Here is an 18,323-nt window from a genome sequence, read left to right on the forward strand (position 1 = left end):
TACATTGTTAAATTTGCCCTCCCTGGGGCACTTACTTCGGTGGATGGGCAAATCCACCAGCAAGTGGTCACTTGCTGCCCTTCACAGCCCTTCACAATGGCCAGATGCAGTACAAAACACTGCATCACCATGCCTGTACCCCTGTCAGCTCCACCAGTGTAGTGGGGGCATTCCAGAGGCTCAGCTGGGGCTGGAGCCAACATTAGTCAGTTTCCACCCACTTTGCCTCTTGGGATACAGGCCCCTGGCCCCTGGGGCTTGGACTTATGCCATCCTTTGTGTGCCCCTAGCACACTGAGTCCAATGGAGGGCTTTTTGATTAGTGTTTGGCCCTCATCTCCACCCCACGCTGCCAAAAAGCCCTCTGGAGGTGGCAGGGCAGCAGTTTTCCTGGCTGCCCCAGGACTCTAGATTGGGCTACCCAGCTCAGTTCCAAATTAACATTGCCACTGGATTTGTGCAGCTTAGTGAAGATGTCCTCTGATCTATTCATTTTTAACAGGAAATAACTAAATTCCATGACTCTCTTGCAAGTGCAACTGATAGTTCCCAAGTATCTACCTTGATACTCTATCAACTTTCCAGTCCCAGTTACTATTTTGTTCTTTAGCATATGTGGTTCTCTCAATTGGCCACCACATCATTGTTTCCACGAGGAAAGCATTTTAGTGTTACAAAATATGGCAGCTTGGATAAGAGAACAGACACAGGACTTTTGAAGAAAGGCAAGCAGGGATGTATTTGGTGCCCTCACTGGGAACAGTGTTCAACCATTGGATTTATTTCTTTTACTTTATATTTTACAGATCTATATAAACATTTCAGATTGCTGCACCTCTCAAGGATGCACCTCTTATTATATACATGGCTTCTAATAGCATAATGTCCAGAGGCATACCAAAGCATTGTATTACTATTAAAGATCATTGTGGCCCATCACATGGCTAAAGAGCAAGCCACAGTAACTATTAATATTAACACAATAGCCCTGTGTGATTTGTTATATTCCACTAAACTAACTGCATCCTCACATGCAAGTGTTACATCTGATGTGCTCTGAATGTGCAATGTAAGGGGATTTTGTTACTCCTTGTGGCTATCATATACAGTCAATCTACTTTACAGGATTTCGATTAAAAAAATCTAAAAGTTCAAATGCCATATATATTATATGAGTGGCACCAGTCAAGGAAGCTGGAAGAACAAGCTACCTTGAAGTTTCCATCTCAAAATGTATTATGGAATTAGAAATTAGCAATAACGCAAAATAGAATCAATCCTGAAAGCATATCCTGTGTTGCTAGATACATGTTGGTGAGACTATTTTTGACATAAGGCTATATTTTCAAAATAATCCAAGAATAGACTGTCCTGTAGTAAACATTAGCTGCTCTTTTGTTCATCTAATTAAACAGCAGTAAAAATGAAATATTTTTCCAGCCTTTCAATGCATGTTTGTTTACTTCTTAATCAAATTGGTACTCCTCCTTTCCTCCAAGGAGGCACATACAAAGCTTCCCATTTTATCCACACTGCCCTAGCCTGTGTAATAGGTCTGGCTGCGTTATTAGCAGATAGTCTCCGGGTTATTTGGTGAGCTTCCTAGTTGCAGATGGAGAACTGAACCCAAGTCTCCCTTGCCTGACACTCTTACACCCTTAACCATAATACCCCATGTTGTCAGCTCTCATTTAAGTGGTAAGGCTCTGCTCTATCACAGTACAGAGTGTATGGCAGAAGTAACTTCCAGAAGATGCAGTTAAGGCAAATATAACTGTAACTTCTATCTGAACAACCCCTTAGCCGCCTTAGCGAGTGTAACTGTGGAGCCTTTGTGTTTGTTTGACTGGGCATAAACATACATCACCTCCAGGTGTCATACATATATTTATGAATGTAGAAATATATTATTTTTATTTCTTATTTCTTAGGTTTCTATACCGCCCCATCCCCGAAGAAATCCTGAAGCCATTAAATGACTCGGGCAATTCTGTCCCTCTGCTTTGCGAGGCATCTTTTAACAGAGCCCCACAGACCTTCTGCCAGGGAAGGCAGCAGGAAAACTGCCACAGAGGGTACAACGACGAATGTCGATGAAGCGAGAAAATAAACTCATGTGTCTTTATGGGGCACAAGCCTTCTTTTGAGACCCCTCAGACTGCCAGTCAAGCTTGAGAGAGAAAGAGGCAGCCGGGGAACAAAGGCCGACGGGGCTCTGCTCGCATCCAGAAGGGCACGCAGCACCAGCGGCCACCAGCAGCTCTTCCTCCTCGGCGGGAGGGGGCGGCCAGACTGGGCTGGGCCTCCGACGCGGAGAGCCCCGCCTCCCTTCCTCGCCCAGTCAAGAGCGAGGCGTGCTCAGCTCGGGCCAGCACTGCGCGTTCGCTCTGGGGCCTCCAGCAGCAGCTGCCAGCGCGAGCTCCGTCACCATCAGGGTTCTTCCCCCGCGCCCTCGGACTTTGCCTACGCGCCCCCACGGCCCAGCCCTCTTATTCCCGGGCCCAGCTGGTTACGTGTGTCTCTCCTCCTCCTCTCACCCGTCTTGGGATAACGTCGTGTTGTGTCGGGTGTGCCTCGGACTGTCGCGCAAGGATATTTTGGAGCAGCAGCTTTCAGGCATCGGATTAAAGGCTGGACAGGGCGCCTCTTGGACTTCACTTCGGGGGGCTCCAGGTGAGAGACCCTGAAGGAGACCGCGGGTTGGGGCGTGGGAGTGGCAAGCGCGGGAAGGGGGCTGTGCCTGCTGGGGAGGGGGGGGAGAGGGTGACTCACGGGCCAGGCAAAATGACCCTCGGCTGGGAAGGTAAGCGCGCGTCTCGTTGCTGGCAGTGCGGAGGTGGCCGTGGCTGTCTTTAGGCAGAATTGGCGAGGTGGTTGGTGCTGGCCACTGGGCAGGTGGACGGGAGACCATTAAGGGCCGTTTAAGGATGCACACAACGTTGGCCTTCTCCCTTGTCTCATATGTTAAGTGGCATCCGAGCTTTCTGGCCACAGTTTGGGCCAGATTTGTCATCCTGTGCGCTAGGGACTGATTCACATCTGGCAAGTCCAGATGCGTGCTTATCGGGACACGTACATCGCGGTTCTTGTTGTTTCTTGAGACGCTGCGTGCTGTTGTGTGAGTGCAGGGCATAGCCCCAGCGAGCATCGCAGCAGGCGCTTATTTGCCTGGGGAGTCACAGGTCTTCGCTTTTTCTTAAGCGCTTTTGGAGGACTCACAGGTGGCCTTTGGGATTTTGGTCTTTGATGTTATCTGAAAAATCTGAGCGGGCGGGAGTAAATGTAGTAGCTCCATCAAAGATGTAATCTGTTTATCAGCGGCCGTTTCCTGTTTTATTAGCGAAATTGTTCCCAAATGTTTCAGTCATTCGGGTTTTTAAACGTTTTTCGAAAGAGGTCGCTGAAAAGGGACTGTATACATTCCGGTTTGAATAATAAAAATCGCATTTTCACACGACAGAGACTGAAGATGAATGACACCATTTTCTTCTGTCCCAAGTTTTCCATTTTTTATTTTCTTAGTATGGTAGTGGTGGAAAGTGCCCACAAGACACAGCTGGCTTGAAACCCCAGTAGGGTTTCAAGACAGGAGCCCTTCAAAAATCGCTTGCTGTTGCCTGCATTAGGAGTATTCACTTGCCAGTTTGAAAACGGTTTAAAGACCTTGCCCTCCCCCACCACCCAAACTCTTCTAATTGCATTATATTTGTTATATTGTCACATTATTGTACTGAAATTATGATTTATTACTGACAGTCAAATCTGAAACATTTCAGAGAAGTACCTATGTTAATCTCTTGAAGTCAAAAATACCACAAAGCGTTGTGGTGCCTTAAAACTGAACTGTAGACTGAACTTGTAAATGTTTAACTGCCACAAAATGAAACCAATAGCATGTAAGAATTATGTTCATTGATGGCTATGAGGAAATTAACCAGTATTTAGAAATGTTTATTGATCAATCATACTTGGGGTCACCCACGGACATTTGTGTTTCGGAAGATGTTCTGCTGCTTGATCACTTTTAGTAAGACCAATAACAATCTCTGTTTTTCAATAGAGTCTTGTCATAAGGCCCAGTTTTATGGTGCTGTTGGCATCTATGAACTTAAAATAACTATTTCCAATGGCCATTAGCACAATGTAACAAGAATGTTAACATTTTCCCCTTCTTAATATTTCGTTTTTCTATAGTTCTGTATTTTCAGTCATTTAGGGCCCTGTGTGAAAGGACAATTAACAATTACACTAAGTTAAAATGGACTGAAAACTATTGTAATGGATTTGAAGGACTCTAAAGTGACATGGCATGGGAAGAAAAATATCATTTCATTTTAGCTGTGTACTTTTGACATTTTAATTTTTTATCATTTTAAAAGTACATTAAAATGAAGTACAATTTAGTTTCCTTGGGAGATGGTAGCTTAAGATTTTCTTTAAAAATAGTATTTACAAATAGACCTGTATTGTAGTTATCCAAAAATATTCCTCCAAACTAGAAGTTAAGGGTTAAATCCACACAGTTCCAAGGCGTTTCGATAAAGCAATCATCTTCATTGTGACTCTGTCACTGTGACAAACTGAACAACGCCCCATAAGCAGTGTTATAGTCTCTGTGAGCTTTGCTTATTGACTAAATGTACTCATAGTTTGATGTAATTATTTCTAAAACTAAACAGCCCCACAGTTCCAACCCTTAAAGTTCTGTAGGTCTGATGGACTATTTGGGGCATGTAAAGGTACTACTGTTGACATCTAGGATTGGAAGATCATGCAGTACACCTTGTTTAGGGCTCATAAAAATTATGGGTCCATTAATGTTTTTCATAGGAAGTCTTTTTAACAAGTGGTAAGCATCCTCAGCATATTTGTATACAACCAGGAACATTTAAGAATAGTGAAATAATTAACAAATTCATTAATTTAGGTTGGGATGCTGGTTACTGTTGTTTCACTGGTCTCTTAAACAATGATTTTATAATTATGAATGCCCAATTAAAACATATTTGGTTTGTACATTGGATCCATTACACTGTGAACCCACTATAACATGCCCAAAGTGAAGCACCTTTTAAGAACTGAGTAAAATGACAGTATCGGGGGAAAATGTTTTCCTGTTCAATTTGTATGTATAATAATTTGAGATTATTGTTAAGGAGTTACTGGAAGTACTGCTTTATGGTGTGCATTCATGCATATGTATTCAGTTGCCTATGATGAACCTATATTATTACATTTAGCTGTCAATATATTTTTAATTACTCATTTTAATACATATATTTCAGACAGTATAAGTAATATACCTAGAGTTAACATTATTGATAGAAATTTAAGAGGGTTACCCTATGCACATTCTAAGAGTGAATATGAAGCAGCAGACATAGCATTTTGAGAAAATGTATTAAGTTCTTTATGTTTTGTATAATAAAAATAAATATAATATAATAAAAATAATATTATTTGTATATAAATATCTAATATTTTGAAAAGAAATAATACTTTATATGCTGCTGCTAAATTGAGGTTAGCAGCATCAGTCCTAGCAAAAGGTTGCTGCAATTGTTTAAACTAAAGTGGAAAGCCAAATGCAATGGTTTTCTGGATATAGAAAAAGTGCACTGGGTGCATGCATCCCCATCATTGACCCACCAGTGTTCAGAGGGTGCAAATGATATGGATGAATGAAGAGCCTTCTTCTTCTGCAGATCTGTAATGAGGCTACAGAGCATAGAGCCCATGTAATCTTCCGCTTTGATGCTGGCTCGAATTTTAAACAGCACAGGCTGCTGCCAGCACGGCTTCCAGGCCCCATCCCTAGTGCCACCACCACCACCACCACATACACATACATGCAGAAACACACAGCTCTTTCTTAGTATTAGGTCTACTGCAGATTCAAGGAGGAGAATGCTTCTGATTTTCCTTTTTCCCCTTTTTTTAAAAAAATTGCCTTACAAAGAAAGCAGTGGCAATGGGGCTCCTTGCCGTGGCTCCACCCACCCAGGCTACACAATGACAAGAGTGTCACTGCTTTTCCTTAAAAAAAATACACCCTGCCTTACAAAGCCGCCAAAGCCAGCTCACCCTGACCCTGCAGCCACCCTCAATTTAACTGCCCTCTCCTTCAGCCACAGACACACACATGTACCCTCCCAGGCAACAGTGAAGAGAATGCTACTGCTTTTCCATTAAAACCCACTAGTCACCACATGGCAAGGATGAAAGGACAAGACCTTTTTCCGGCAGCTGACTCAGGAATCCCTGCCCCCCACAACCTGAAAATTCTGTGCTGCCCCCCTACTGCCCCAAAATTCTTCATTGCCCCCCCCCCCCCCCCCCGATGTTTCCACTGCTCCTACTTTGGGAATCCCTAGTCTAGCTGGTCATCTGTAAATCGGGGTCTCCAATGTGGTGCCCATGGTGACTTTTCTCATGCCCATCAAGTGTTTTTTGGAAGTGGATGGGGCCAGGTAGACTCATTTTCACAGCAAGGTTTCGAATTGGCTATTGGAGATTTTATTAGCTGTACAGAGATTTTTAAATGTTGTTTTGGCAGCAGCTGCTACCACAGCTCAAGGGTTGATATTGTGTTCTTGAAGGTAAGCTTTGGCAATTATTTTGTGGCTGGCTCTCCTTCTTGTGGTACCCACCAAGCTGTGTCAGAATTCCAAATGTGCCCTCAGGCTCAGAAAGTTTGGGGACCCCTGCTGTCAATAGCTTGTTCTCATGTGTTTCATGGCTGGATTTTGCACTGGCTTACTCCACTCTAAACAGTACATAACTGGGGTTCATTCTCTTGCTCTGTTAATTTCAAACTTGTAGCAATATGTCTGATCAACATTAGGTGCGCCTGAGGTCTTAGCATGTCCCGTGACGTTTTTTAATTTTAGCTTTTTATGGTTTTTTATTTTTACTTTTTTGAATGAGAAACCCAAATATATCACACAGTGCTTGTGAAACTCTTTGCAATTTCAAACAGGTTCCCTGAGGTGTTAGGGAAGGGGCTTCAGAACTAGTTGTGTACTGCCCTGGATCTAAGTTCTTAAGTACAAGGGTGCCTTGGGGATAGTTTTCTGTACATTAAAGATCTGAATTTTTTTCATTCAGACTATCATTAATAAAGAATGAAAGATTTCAATAATGTTCATGTACACACAGATATTAGCGTTTGATCAGAAACAGAGGACCGTTTTTGCATCTTTCAGTGATCACATTTTCTGTGTCTATTTTTAGATGAGTGACTTTGGAATCAAGAACATGGATCAGGTAGCACCTGTATGCAACATGTACAGAGGACTGCTCAAGGTGAGTTATGAAAAACATGTTTTTGTTACAAGAGCAGTGGACTGTAATCTGGAGTACTGGGTTTGTTTCCACACTCTTCCACATGAAGCTGCTGGGTGACCTTGGGTTAGTCACAGTTTTCTCAGCCCCACTGCCAGCAGCAGGTGGGACACTAGCACGGTATTCCAACACCAGGGAGGGCAGCAGCAGCCACATGCCAGCACAATCGCCCTTCCACCGGGGTAAGTGCCCTTGAGAGAGCTCCCAGAGTTTCTTGAATGTATTTTAATATCTCTGTAGATTGCTTACTTACTGCTATAAGAAATAAGCCATCTTTTAAAATTCTTTTTTATTGATACTGCCTGCAATGCAAGTTCTCAGGGAACTCGTGATAGAATAACTTTTAGAAATTAAGTCATCTATGCCTTAATTGAGTAATAAACTGTGATGAGGTTGTTTCCACTTAGTTATAACAGCATAAACCATACAGCTTATAGCAAATGCTTATTAGCTTCAGCTGACTTCTTCATTGGAAGACCAGGTACAAAGCATGTTAGAGGTACAGTGGTTGAGTCCCATAAGCCTGCATGGAAGAGTTTGACCTTCAGGATTTGTGTTCTATTTCTGACTGCTGTGGCATATGGGAGGGGGAGGAACCTTATTTCATAGATCAATTATGGTTCATGTGACTGTTAGACTTTATTCCATGTATGGCTTTAAACATAGTCACTGTACTGTTTAGTTTCATGTTTAAAAAATGCAGAATAATGTTTGTAGTACAGCATGCCTTTTACTCACTCTTTGGTGACTGCAGTTTTTTAGTGATTCACTATAAGGTTCACTTATTTACACAAAACACAGGAGTTTCCAGATTATGTTGAAAGTACTTGGCCTTTCCCTCTAGGTATTGATGATGACTCATTTTTTATCTGTTAACACTGAAAGAATTTATGTTGTTAGAAGGCCCGACAACTGGCTTATTATTAACCATTGTACTACAAAGAGCTTAACTGATTTCCTCAAACTGAATTTTCTTTGTGGTTTAATGTGTATATGAATGGTTTCCTTGTTGTAATCCAAATCACTTTGACTTTCTGATAGCGGGCACTTCAAAAAGACCAGTCATTAGAAGCACATGTTTAGCTTAGCAGTTCAAGCCTAAGCATTGTCTATTTAGAAGTTTAATAGCACTTACTCCCTCGTTCATATATTTAGGATTGCTGCTTAAGAGTGTGGCATACTTTTGTGAATTAAATTATGGTAGCAGTCACAATTCCTCAGCAAATGTGCTCACAACTAGTACTAAAAGTTCTTCAAATAATAAATGACAGGGGGGAATAATTTGCTGATGGGAAAGAAAGAGAGGCAATAGAATCAGTACTGAGCAAGTGTGATAGAATCAATCACATTCTTTTTGGAAATTGAGCTTGATATCTTAGCAAACCACCCACATATGATTAATGTAAAATAATATTTAATTAGGCTTTTTTGTTATTTAAACTGGATCGAAACAATAATTTTCTGTGATCCTGTAGAAGAGAGTAAGGGAGGAGAGCTGTGTCTCATTTTGTTTATCAAATAAGTTTTTTATACACATTAGGCACACATGTGGTACAACTATTAGTATACTCTTGATAGTGTTATGGAGTGAATTTTTCATGGAGTTATACAAGTTTTTGCTCTTGGGGAATGCACTGAAGGAGGAAAATAATTACAAAATAATTTACCTTGCCTTGTAAGTGTGCAGTTAACATTATGTTCAGGTTCCATTGAATATCGATAGCATCTGAAAGTCAGACTGGCCATGGTCTCCTTCAGCGTTCCTTGGCCCTTCCTTCCCACCCCACTTTTTAAAAAGTGTCTTTATTAAAGATGCACATCAAATATTGCTGGCATGAAATCAGTGAGTGCCTATGGAAAACATTCCATTGTTCTTGGTGTGAAAAAGTACAAATGAGTTCATTTGTGATGTTTTAATTAGGATTGGACTCCTAATATTGTATATTATAAGCAATAAAATGATAATGGTATCCCACTCAGTTTAACTACGTTCTGGAAAAGAAAACTTGCAGAATTCCTATGAATAAAATACAAAGGTAAATAGTCCTAGAGCAATTATAAATATGGATGTGCTACACCAGTTTCAGTACCTGGAAGCAAGGCTTCTCCTTGGCTAACTTATTTCCTTGGACAGGCTGATTTCATTCAGAATGTCGCACATATGTTGTCACAACACCATAATAATACTGTGAGGAGAGAGTGCATACATTAAACATTTTTTTAAACTTATTTTTCAGCGTCAGCCTGCATTTGATAACTTCGAAGGTGCAAACTCTTTGTTTACTGGATACTTTCCCTCGTTAAATGAAGATCAGACACTCCAGGAAGTGCCAACGGGCCTTGATTCTATTTCTTATGGTAAATACCTGTGTTTTTTTTTAATGTAGCTGTTTCATCTTTTAGTTTATAGAATTAGGTACCCTGACAAGACTGAAATATCTTATTGCCTAAATGAAAAGTTCTACAGACAATGCCGTTCACAGAGTTTTGCACTTAATGAACAGAGCAGTTACGGTGGAGTTGTTGGTTGGGTTCAACTCCTATTCATTACAGTGGGGCTTATGCAGAAGACTTCCTGATGAACAGCACACAAATGATATTTGCAACTGTTGTAATATCACCAAAATCTAGAAGTATGCAATCAGATTTGCATCTTGTTCTAAATTCATAGGTCCTCCATTAGGAAGTTGCTTGGTGTGCCCAAAATACTGCTGCTTCATTGGCTGACTCAAGAGATTAATGAGGAAGCCATTCTACACAAATAAGCTACAGGAGTGCTGGGGAGAAAGTTAAAAGGTTGCAAAATGGCAAGAGAAAAAAAGATGGGGAAGAGCTGCAAAATTTATGTTATGTTTTGTATTTTAAGAATTCAGTAACTCAGTGAAGCAACTTGAAAGCAATGATGAGGGACACTATTAAACCTTAGCCAAAAGTGAAGAAGATGAGGAGGCCTAGTTTGTTTGAGGCATCTTTCTCCACACTCTCATTTATTGCAGCTGACAAAAAGCAAGTGAGGAACATACATAGTGAGGCTTAGCGGCAGCCTGGCAGTGCAAGGAAACTGGGATCACATTCTATTTGTAGGCAGAAAAGGAAGCAAGCAGCAGACTGACTGAATAAATCAACCATATTTATTGTGATGTCTGACTGGAACTTGAATGCAAAACATTTTGCTAATCTGACCTTGCCTGCTTTTGAATCACTTTTCCTGTTGAGATGTCATTTATGAAGCTATACCATTAACTACTTCTGTAAAATATTCCAACTTGGCATACCAAAGTACAGATAGGAGTGATACAAACTTCCTGTTTCTTGTTTGTTGCCAGGTTATTAGTTCTTTCTTTTACTTTTTCTATACATATTGGACTAGATTTTCTATACTGCCTCTTTCATTTTCCAAAACAATGCAACTTTTATACCTTTCAGAATCAAACAGCTGTGAATTGCCACTCCTAACCCCGTGCAGTAAAGCTGTGATGAGTCAAGCCTTAAAAGCAACTTTCAGCGGCTTCATCAAGGAACAGCGCAGACTGGGCATTCCAAATAGTAAGTAGCAAGTTGGGGGACCCAACTGTAGTGGGGAAGGGAATTACACATGCACACACACACTGGCCTGACCCTGTCTTCCCAGCCCTTTCTACACTTTCTCGTGACTCCTTTTTCCATTCTCTCTCTATTCCCAGCTTGCTTGTTTGTTTCCTCTTCTCCCCTCTCCTGATCCCTTTCTCTCCTTCCCCCTCTGCAGGTAGGGCTGCCTAGACCTAGGCGATAGTGCCTCAGTTGCTAGTCCAACACATTCTGAAACTCAGTTTGCCAGATTTTGCAATAACTCATTAAGCACCCTCCACTTGCAGGGTATAACCCACCCATCCCCCACCCCCAGTTGTTTCTATTACCTTTTTTGGGAAAATCCACCCAAATGGATTGACTCAATAAAGGAAGTCATAGTCCTCAGTCTGCAATACCTTAGCTAAGCTGCTAATGATAAGATATTTGGGAGGTCATTAATTCATTGGATTGCCATATGTATCTGTACGTAGTACAGGGCCATTATTCTGAACCAGGTATGTTGATTTGTTTCTGATGCAAGAGATTGTTCTTATTTAGTATCCTTTCAGTAGAAGTTTTATTATTGATAAAGTGATACTCTGCTATGAAATACTCTAATCTTAAATACATTATTTATAAGTAAGTTCATTTGACTTCAGTGGGACTTGTTGTCAGGTGAGTGTATCTAGTATTTCTAGTTGTAATTAGGTGTAAATTGAGTTTAATAATGCTTGCTAGTACAAGGATGTTTGGATGGCTGTGGCAGTGAAAGGGATAAGAGCCAGTAAACTAGAAGTGTATTCTCTGGCAAAAAAACAACTTTTCTTACAATGTTTCTCATAATGTTTGTTATTCTCCTGTAGATCCATGGTTATGGACGCAGCAGCAGGTGTCTCAGTGGCTTCTCTGGGCTGCCAGTGAATTTAGTTTGGCAAATATGAACTTTGAGAGGTTTGCCATGAATGGCCAGGAGTTGTGCAACTTGGGAAAAGAACACTTCTTGGAACTTGCACCCGATTTTGTGGGTGAGATTCTGTGGGAACATCTGGACCAGATGATAAAAGGTAGATGAAGTGGATCAAAGCAATGTCAATATCTCTGATGCAGATAGTGAGAGAAACAACAAATCTTTAGAAATTGTGGCAAATTCTGAATACTGGTTTGGAAATTACAAAGTAAATATTTTTAAGTTATCCACTGTAGATGGCTTCACTTTTGGTGCAGTCTCATTTAAATATTTTATATACGAAATAACATCACTATCTTTTGTCTTATGGAAAACTGTCTACATACATACACATCTTCATAAAAATGTGAGATAAGCATTTCTATCCATACTTAATTCTCTTCCATTGAAATCAGTGGAACATAAAACTGTTTAACTGTGGTTGAATTATTTTCCAAGTCTGGTTGCAGCCTGCTATATCTTACCTATTCTGCCAACAATTCTGGCAGTGTGGAAATATTGGACAAAACATAATCCCATGACAACCTCTTGTATTTCTGTGATACAAGTCACATTAAATCTTTAATACATCAATCAGTCACCTGCCCAAATGTATAAAAACAAATGCTTGTCCTATTTTCAGACAATCAAGAGAAACCTCAGGATCAGTATTTGGAAAATTCTCATCTCACTTCATCTCCTCACTGGGTTAACAACAATTCTTTAGGTGAGTTATGTTAATAAAAGCTGAAGATACTAGATGGATCAAAGAAAGTGGAGCACAAGTGGGAAGAAACTAGCCACTAGCACTGTTCTGCAAACACATACACAACAGTTTGAACAGTGTGGTAACATCCATGTTCTACAATAGTTTTTATGCTGTTTCAAGCTCTTACAGAAGAAGGCTTTTGTTTCATCACACAAAACTCTAGTATAAGAAATTTTAAAAGTTGTGTGTGGCATTTTTCACCTATGGAAGAGCAACTTTGGATTTAAGCCATTGAACTTCCTTTGGATACGATTGGATTTATAAATCCATATCTATGATGTAAAAAAACATATCGAGAGCTGCATATATTCTACACAAAAGCAAAATATAAATTGCCTGCAGAGAGTGCTTTTTTACATATTGTGCATTCACAATGTTTGAGTTGGGATTTAATCAGTGCGGGCATCAAATAATATATTTAAAGAATTTTCCATGTGTTTTTCTGCTAATAGAAATACAGTTGTAGTATCTGTGACAGACTAATAAATAACAAATGTGAATTTGTTTTTTAGGTGGTAACATGGACCAGGCACAGTACTGTGCTCAAGTGCCCAGCTATTCTAAAACTCTTAACTATCAGAAAACTGGCCTTATGAGTGATTTATCTGTGGGACCAAGTCTAGTTAATTCAGAACAAGAATTCCAGATGTTTCCTAAAGCACAGCTAGAAGCACACAATGTGAACTACTGCTCTGTGAATCTGGACTTCACAAGAAACAATTTGAATTTAATGTTAGATAATGCTGGTAAGATTTCGATGACTCTTTACATGTTAACAGCCCATTTATAAGAATGTTCGAGCATAGTAAAGTTCTAGTATTAAACACCAACAACTCAGTAAAGCTACTAACTGATACTGAAGTTTATTTATTGTTTACATTTGTAACCCGTCTTCCCCCACAGGGCTCAATTATTATACATATTCAAACTTTCAGGCACCATTCCTTTTCCAGTTCAGCAGCTCACTTCATCCCTTTCACACTTAGCCACAAAGCATTGATTTCAAGTTTAAGAAAATAGAGAAGAATCTTTTGAGGAGGAATTCCCACTAGGGTGGCATTGACCTTATGCTAACTTTCATATATAAAGCAGAAATGTTCAAGTATTCTAAAATACTGGTATTTAAAACTAGCATTAGTGACCACTGACAAAAATGCCTTAAAACTGATTAATTCTTCAGTTGTGGTGGCATGTAGCCCCAGTAATGTGCTGTCTTCATGATATATGTAAACTTGGTTGTAAACAAATTAGTCCCTGTAGCTTGTGAAACTGAAGTGTAAGTGGAATTTTCAATTTTCCATGTCTTGACACTTATGTCCTGGGCATTTAACTTGTCCTGTCCATATAATAAGGAAAACTCTGAGCAAAATCCTCCATTACTCATGGGTATTTTTCTTCTCTTTTAAAGATAAACCTAGAGACCATCATGATTCAAGTGACAATGGCACAGAAAGTTATGAAGGCTTAGATTCATTGCTACGGTCTTGGAACAGCCAGTCCTCCTTAGTGGATGTTCAACGTGTGCCATCTTATGAGAGTTTTGAAGAAGATTGCAGCCAGTCCTTGTGTCTGAACAAACCCACAATGTCCTTTAAGGACTACATTCAGGAAAGGAGTGACCCTGTTGAGCAGGGGAAACCGGTTATACCAGCAGCAATTCTAGCAGGGTTTACAGGCAAGTATTTACAATACCATTGAGTTTGTTTCCCCTTTCTTTCAACTGTTTACCTAAGGCACCATAAGAATTTACACTTATTGAATAGAACTGAAATACAACCAGCGGCTGGTCCAATCACTGAATTATTGCAAATAAGGTTTTGTTTATAAAATAAAAAAAATGAAAGAATTAAAACCAATGTATTGCGAAGGGATGTAAAATCAGCTAATTCAGCAAATCTGTCTTCAACAAAAGTTTTCTGAAATTCTAATTTCAAGTCAAATTCCATGTACCCAATCGCGAAATCTGCTTTCAAGCTGTAACATTGAGTTCTAAAATGGTCAATTCAAATCTGTTATAAATAATTCCTATTATTTTTTCTATCCCTGATATGTTTTCTATCCCCTTGGACAGAAAGACTTTAAAATGAATATATACTTGATACTCAGTGAATCCCGAGAAGTAGTTTTCTTTACAAATGAAGCTATTCATTGTTATGTGCTGCATAATATTTTAAACTCTTTATTGTGTTGTTGACAGGTAGTGGACCTATACAGCTGTGGCAGTTTCTTCTAGAGCTTCTAACTGACAAATCTTGTCAGTCCTTCATTAGCTGGACTGGAGATGGATGGGAATTTAAACTAGCTGACCCAGATGAGGTTTGTAGTTAAGTTGTTTTGGATAAAAGAGGCTTGATTGCTATTCCATGTGGGCTTCTTTGTACTCCGGCTGTTGGTATAAGAAGTAACCTAATGGTGTATCATGATGGCTTCTGTTATCTTTTATTTATTTATTTATTTATTTATTTAATTGCTTAGTTGAGCAGTAATCAAGATTGATGTAGTTTGTGCCCCCTGCTAACCGAGCATGTGAAAACTGTAGTATTTAAATAAATTACAGCACTCCTTAGATTTAATATGAGATTCATTGTGAAGACAGTCAGAATACCCTTGATCCAGAACATGATTACTGCTCTTCAGAGACAGAGGTTCTATTGGACATCAAGTGGCTGCCAAGATTAAAGCTTTATCTTTAAAAATGTTTTAGAATAATAGCTAAATCTCTTCGAATTCTCTTCAGGTGCAGTTACTAGTATGACTTTGAGTTTTTATTTCTGCAGTACTTCAAAAGCCAGAGATGGAATCTTTCCCCTGGTCTTAGAAGTGTATTAAGTTTTGGGGGGTTGGACTTCCACATTTCAGTTTTGAGCTAATATCACAATTGTTCATAGTTGGCATTATTACTTAAATTAGTAAAGATGCTTGAAACTCATGCCATTTGGGGCTGTCCACAGACTACTTAAAATACAGGTTTTCCTATGGTCAATTTATATATTAATAACTAATTTTTTCCTGTTTTGCCTTAAGGTTGCACGGCGATGGGGCAGGAGGAAAAACAAGCCCAAAATGAACTATGAGAAGTTGAGCCGTGGCCTGCGCTATTATTATGACAAGAACATCATTCACAAGACTTCAGGGAAACGCTACGTATACCGTTTTGTATGTGACCTACAGAACCTGTTGGGATATACAGCAGAAGAGCTCCATGCCATGTTAGGAGTGCAGCCAGACACAGAAGATTGAGCATTGCAATCTTGTGGAACTTTGACAAACCACGTGAAAACACGCAAACTGTGAATTGGGACCCTCTACTGCAGTCATTGGTTTTATCTTCTGGCTGCTTTGAGTGGTGCAGCTGTTACAGACCTTGAAATGATTCTGAAATCGAGAGAAGTGGAAGGAAAGAAGAGTGGCCTTACTGCACTAGGCACAATAGTTTCAGATCTTGCTGCATCAATCATTTTAAACAGCTTGGAGGTCAACACAGTTCCCAGCTGTACTTTGAAGAGATGAAAGTTCTCCAGGGCTTATTGGACTGGTTTTTTCACACTGCCATGTAATTTAGGGGTGTCACCCATACCAAAGGCTGATAAGCCATCAGAATTTCTAGCTCAAAAGAAGAAAAATCACCACCATACAGTAGCAGCCTTACAGGTGTCACTTGTGACATATGATTAAGAAAAAAGGATAGATGTCCTTTTTAAAAACAGGTAGTGAGATGACATTGCATTGGGCATTCTCTCAAATATATTTTTATTACTATACAAAAATAAGTTGTGTAGCCTCAGAACCTTTTGTCAAAGCCAGTGAAGCAATGGAAGAGATCCCTCACAAGCAGGGAAAAAGCATACCATTTCAAAATATGTATATATGTGTGTGTGTGAGAGAGAGAGAGAGAGAACACATGGGTGTGGGTGTATATAAAAGCATGTTCATATGACTCTCTGGCAATTTAATGTTCCTATTTAATAGATAACATAATTTAAGCTAATGGAAGTATCTGAAAGAGGAAGTTAGTAAATGTTTCATTTTGGAACAACAGCACTTACAGCATCCTGCAAGTATTTAATCTGCTGGTTAATTGTGGCTGACAAACTCCATGAATTTTTTCCCAAGAGACTAATACTATGTTCTGGGGCATTAAGACCCTCTTTGATTTATTCTCTGACTGAAATTGAAAACATTGTTTAAAATATTTATTGATGGTATATCTCTTTCACCTCTATGCATGTTATTTCAAAAATTATAGATGTCTCTTTTTTTCAGTTAATAGCTCCTCACCCCTGCCTTCATCTACTGCAAATTGTCTTGATTAAAATAAGAAATCTATTTTTGGAAATAATTCTGGTTCCTTTTCAGCAAATGGGAAAGATAAGTAGCAGCTATTTTTACTGCCAAAAGAGTTCACTGGAAAAATGTAATTTGTAAGAAACTTATTTTTTATCTGAGATTGAAAATTTGAACGTACAGTGTTTGGTTTAAACATAATTTTATTAAAACATATTAAACAGATAAAATTTGTATTCATTTGCCATATCTCCAAGCTAGTATTATTTGTTAACAAATTTTTAAGGTTCCAATAAGTCATAGGATTTGATCTTTTGGCACCAAAGCCAGTCGGGCATATACATCCAATCATTCCTTGTGTGCGTGTGGAGTCACCAGGACTTTGGTGATGAGCTGGAAATAAATGTAAAGGAAATAGAGTCCTGATGAACACAGGAGATTCCATCACTTGAGAACATGTCACCTTTCCAGTCAAGGTGGCAGCTCCATCTGTGCTTTGGTAGATTTAATTACTTCCTAAATCTCAACGGGCCGTCCTGTATATGCATCAGAATAATGTCCTGCTAAACATTTATGAAAGCAACACAATTTTACATTAATGAGAGAACACTTTAACCATCATTGGAATTGTAAAGTATTCCCTAAGGGAGAGAGCTTCATATAGTGCTACCATGAGATGCGTCTGACACCCCAAAGATGGGGCATGCTGCTTGTATGCTGTTACTGCAAAATGTATGTTCAAACACAGGTAGGGATTGGGTGGAGTGACTTTACTGTGAAATCCTGGTCGTAGATGCTTTTCATGGTCTCTCACTCCCTTATCCTAGCATGCCTTTGAGATAAGAAATGTAATAGCATGCTAATTTTGTCAATGTTTAGAGTAGGCGGCTGCAGAAGACATTGTTTCCTCCTCAGTGATACCTCTGCATGAAACATCTTGTCATGAGCATGCAGTCTTTCCCTTAGCAGCTAGGCAGTTTTTTATTAATATGCTAGACATATGACTGGTAAAAACATAAGAGGGAAAGTGTATATTTTTATACATGTAAGCAATTCACATTGCAATTCAGCTCATGTGTTCTTTTACAAAAGAATCTTGTACATCACTGGCAACTACGCACATGCCATGTAATATGAAGTCTACAGCTTCAAAGCTTACTTACATTCTCCCCTGCCCCAGAGATTTGTCAAGTGTAGACCATCTGAAATATTTTTATTGGGGTTAAATTCCTGCCATTTCACAGCTTCTTTTCCTCGCTTGCTCTGTTGTCTGAATAATGCCACAGAACCTCATGAGACTCCTGCTTCATATTCCTATTCAATCCAATAGATGACCCCTCGAGTTCCCAAACAGCTTTTAGGATAGTTGATCTAATTTCTAAGGAATATTTATGGGGAGGGGGACTGAATTGAATGTACTGGGAAGGAGAA

The 18,323-nt window shown here is 39.5% G+C and overlaps 1 protein-coding gene across 1 annotated transcript; it reads left to right on the forward strand.

Moving 5' to 3' along the window:
* The first annotated feature begins 2,351 nt into the window (after nt 1-2,351).
* ETS2 (ETS proto-oncogene 2, transcription factor) lies at nt 2,352-17,117 on the forward strand. The gene is made up of 10 exons (XM_048495094.1): nt 2,352-2,673; nt 7,234-7,305; nt 9,582-9,702; nt 10,771-10,890; nt 11,757-11,957; nt 12,483-12,566; nt 13,121-13,354; nt 14,017-14,283; nt 14,806-14,924; nt 15,633-17,117. The coding sequence occupies exons 2-10, from the start codon at nt 7,234-7,236 to the stop codon at nt 15,846-15,848; spliced, it is 1,434 nt and encodes a 477-aa protein (XP_048351051.1). The 5' UTR covers nt 2,352-2,673; the 3' UTR covers nt 15,849-17,117.
* Nucleotides 17,118-18,323: the final 1,206 nt, after the last annotated feature.

This window comes from Sphaerodactylus townsendi, linkage group LG04, assembly GCF_021028975.2.
Source record: "Sphaerodactylus townsendi isolate TG3544 linkage group LG04, MPM_Stown_v2.3, whole genome shotgun sequence".
NCBI classification, from domain to species: Eukaryota; Metazoa; Chordata; class Lepidosauria; order Squamata; family Sphaerodactylidae; genus Sphaerodactylus; species Sphaerodactylus townsendi.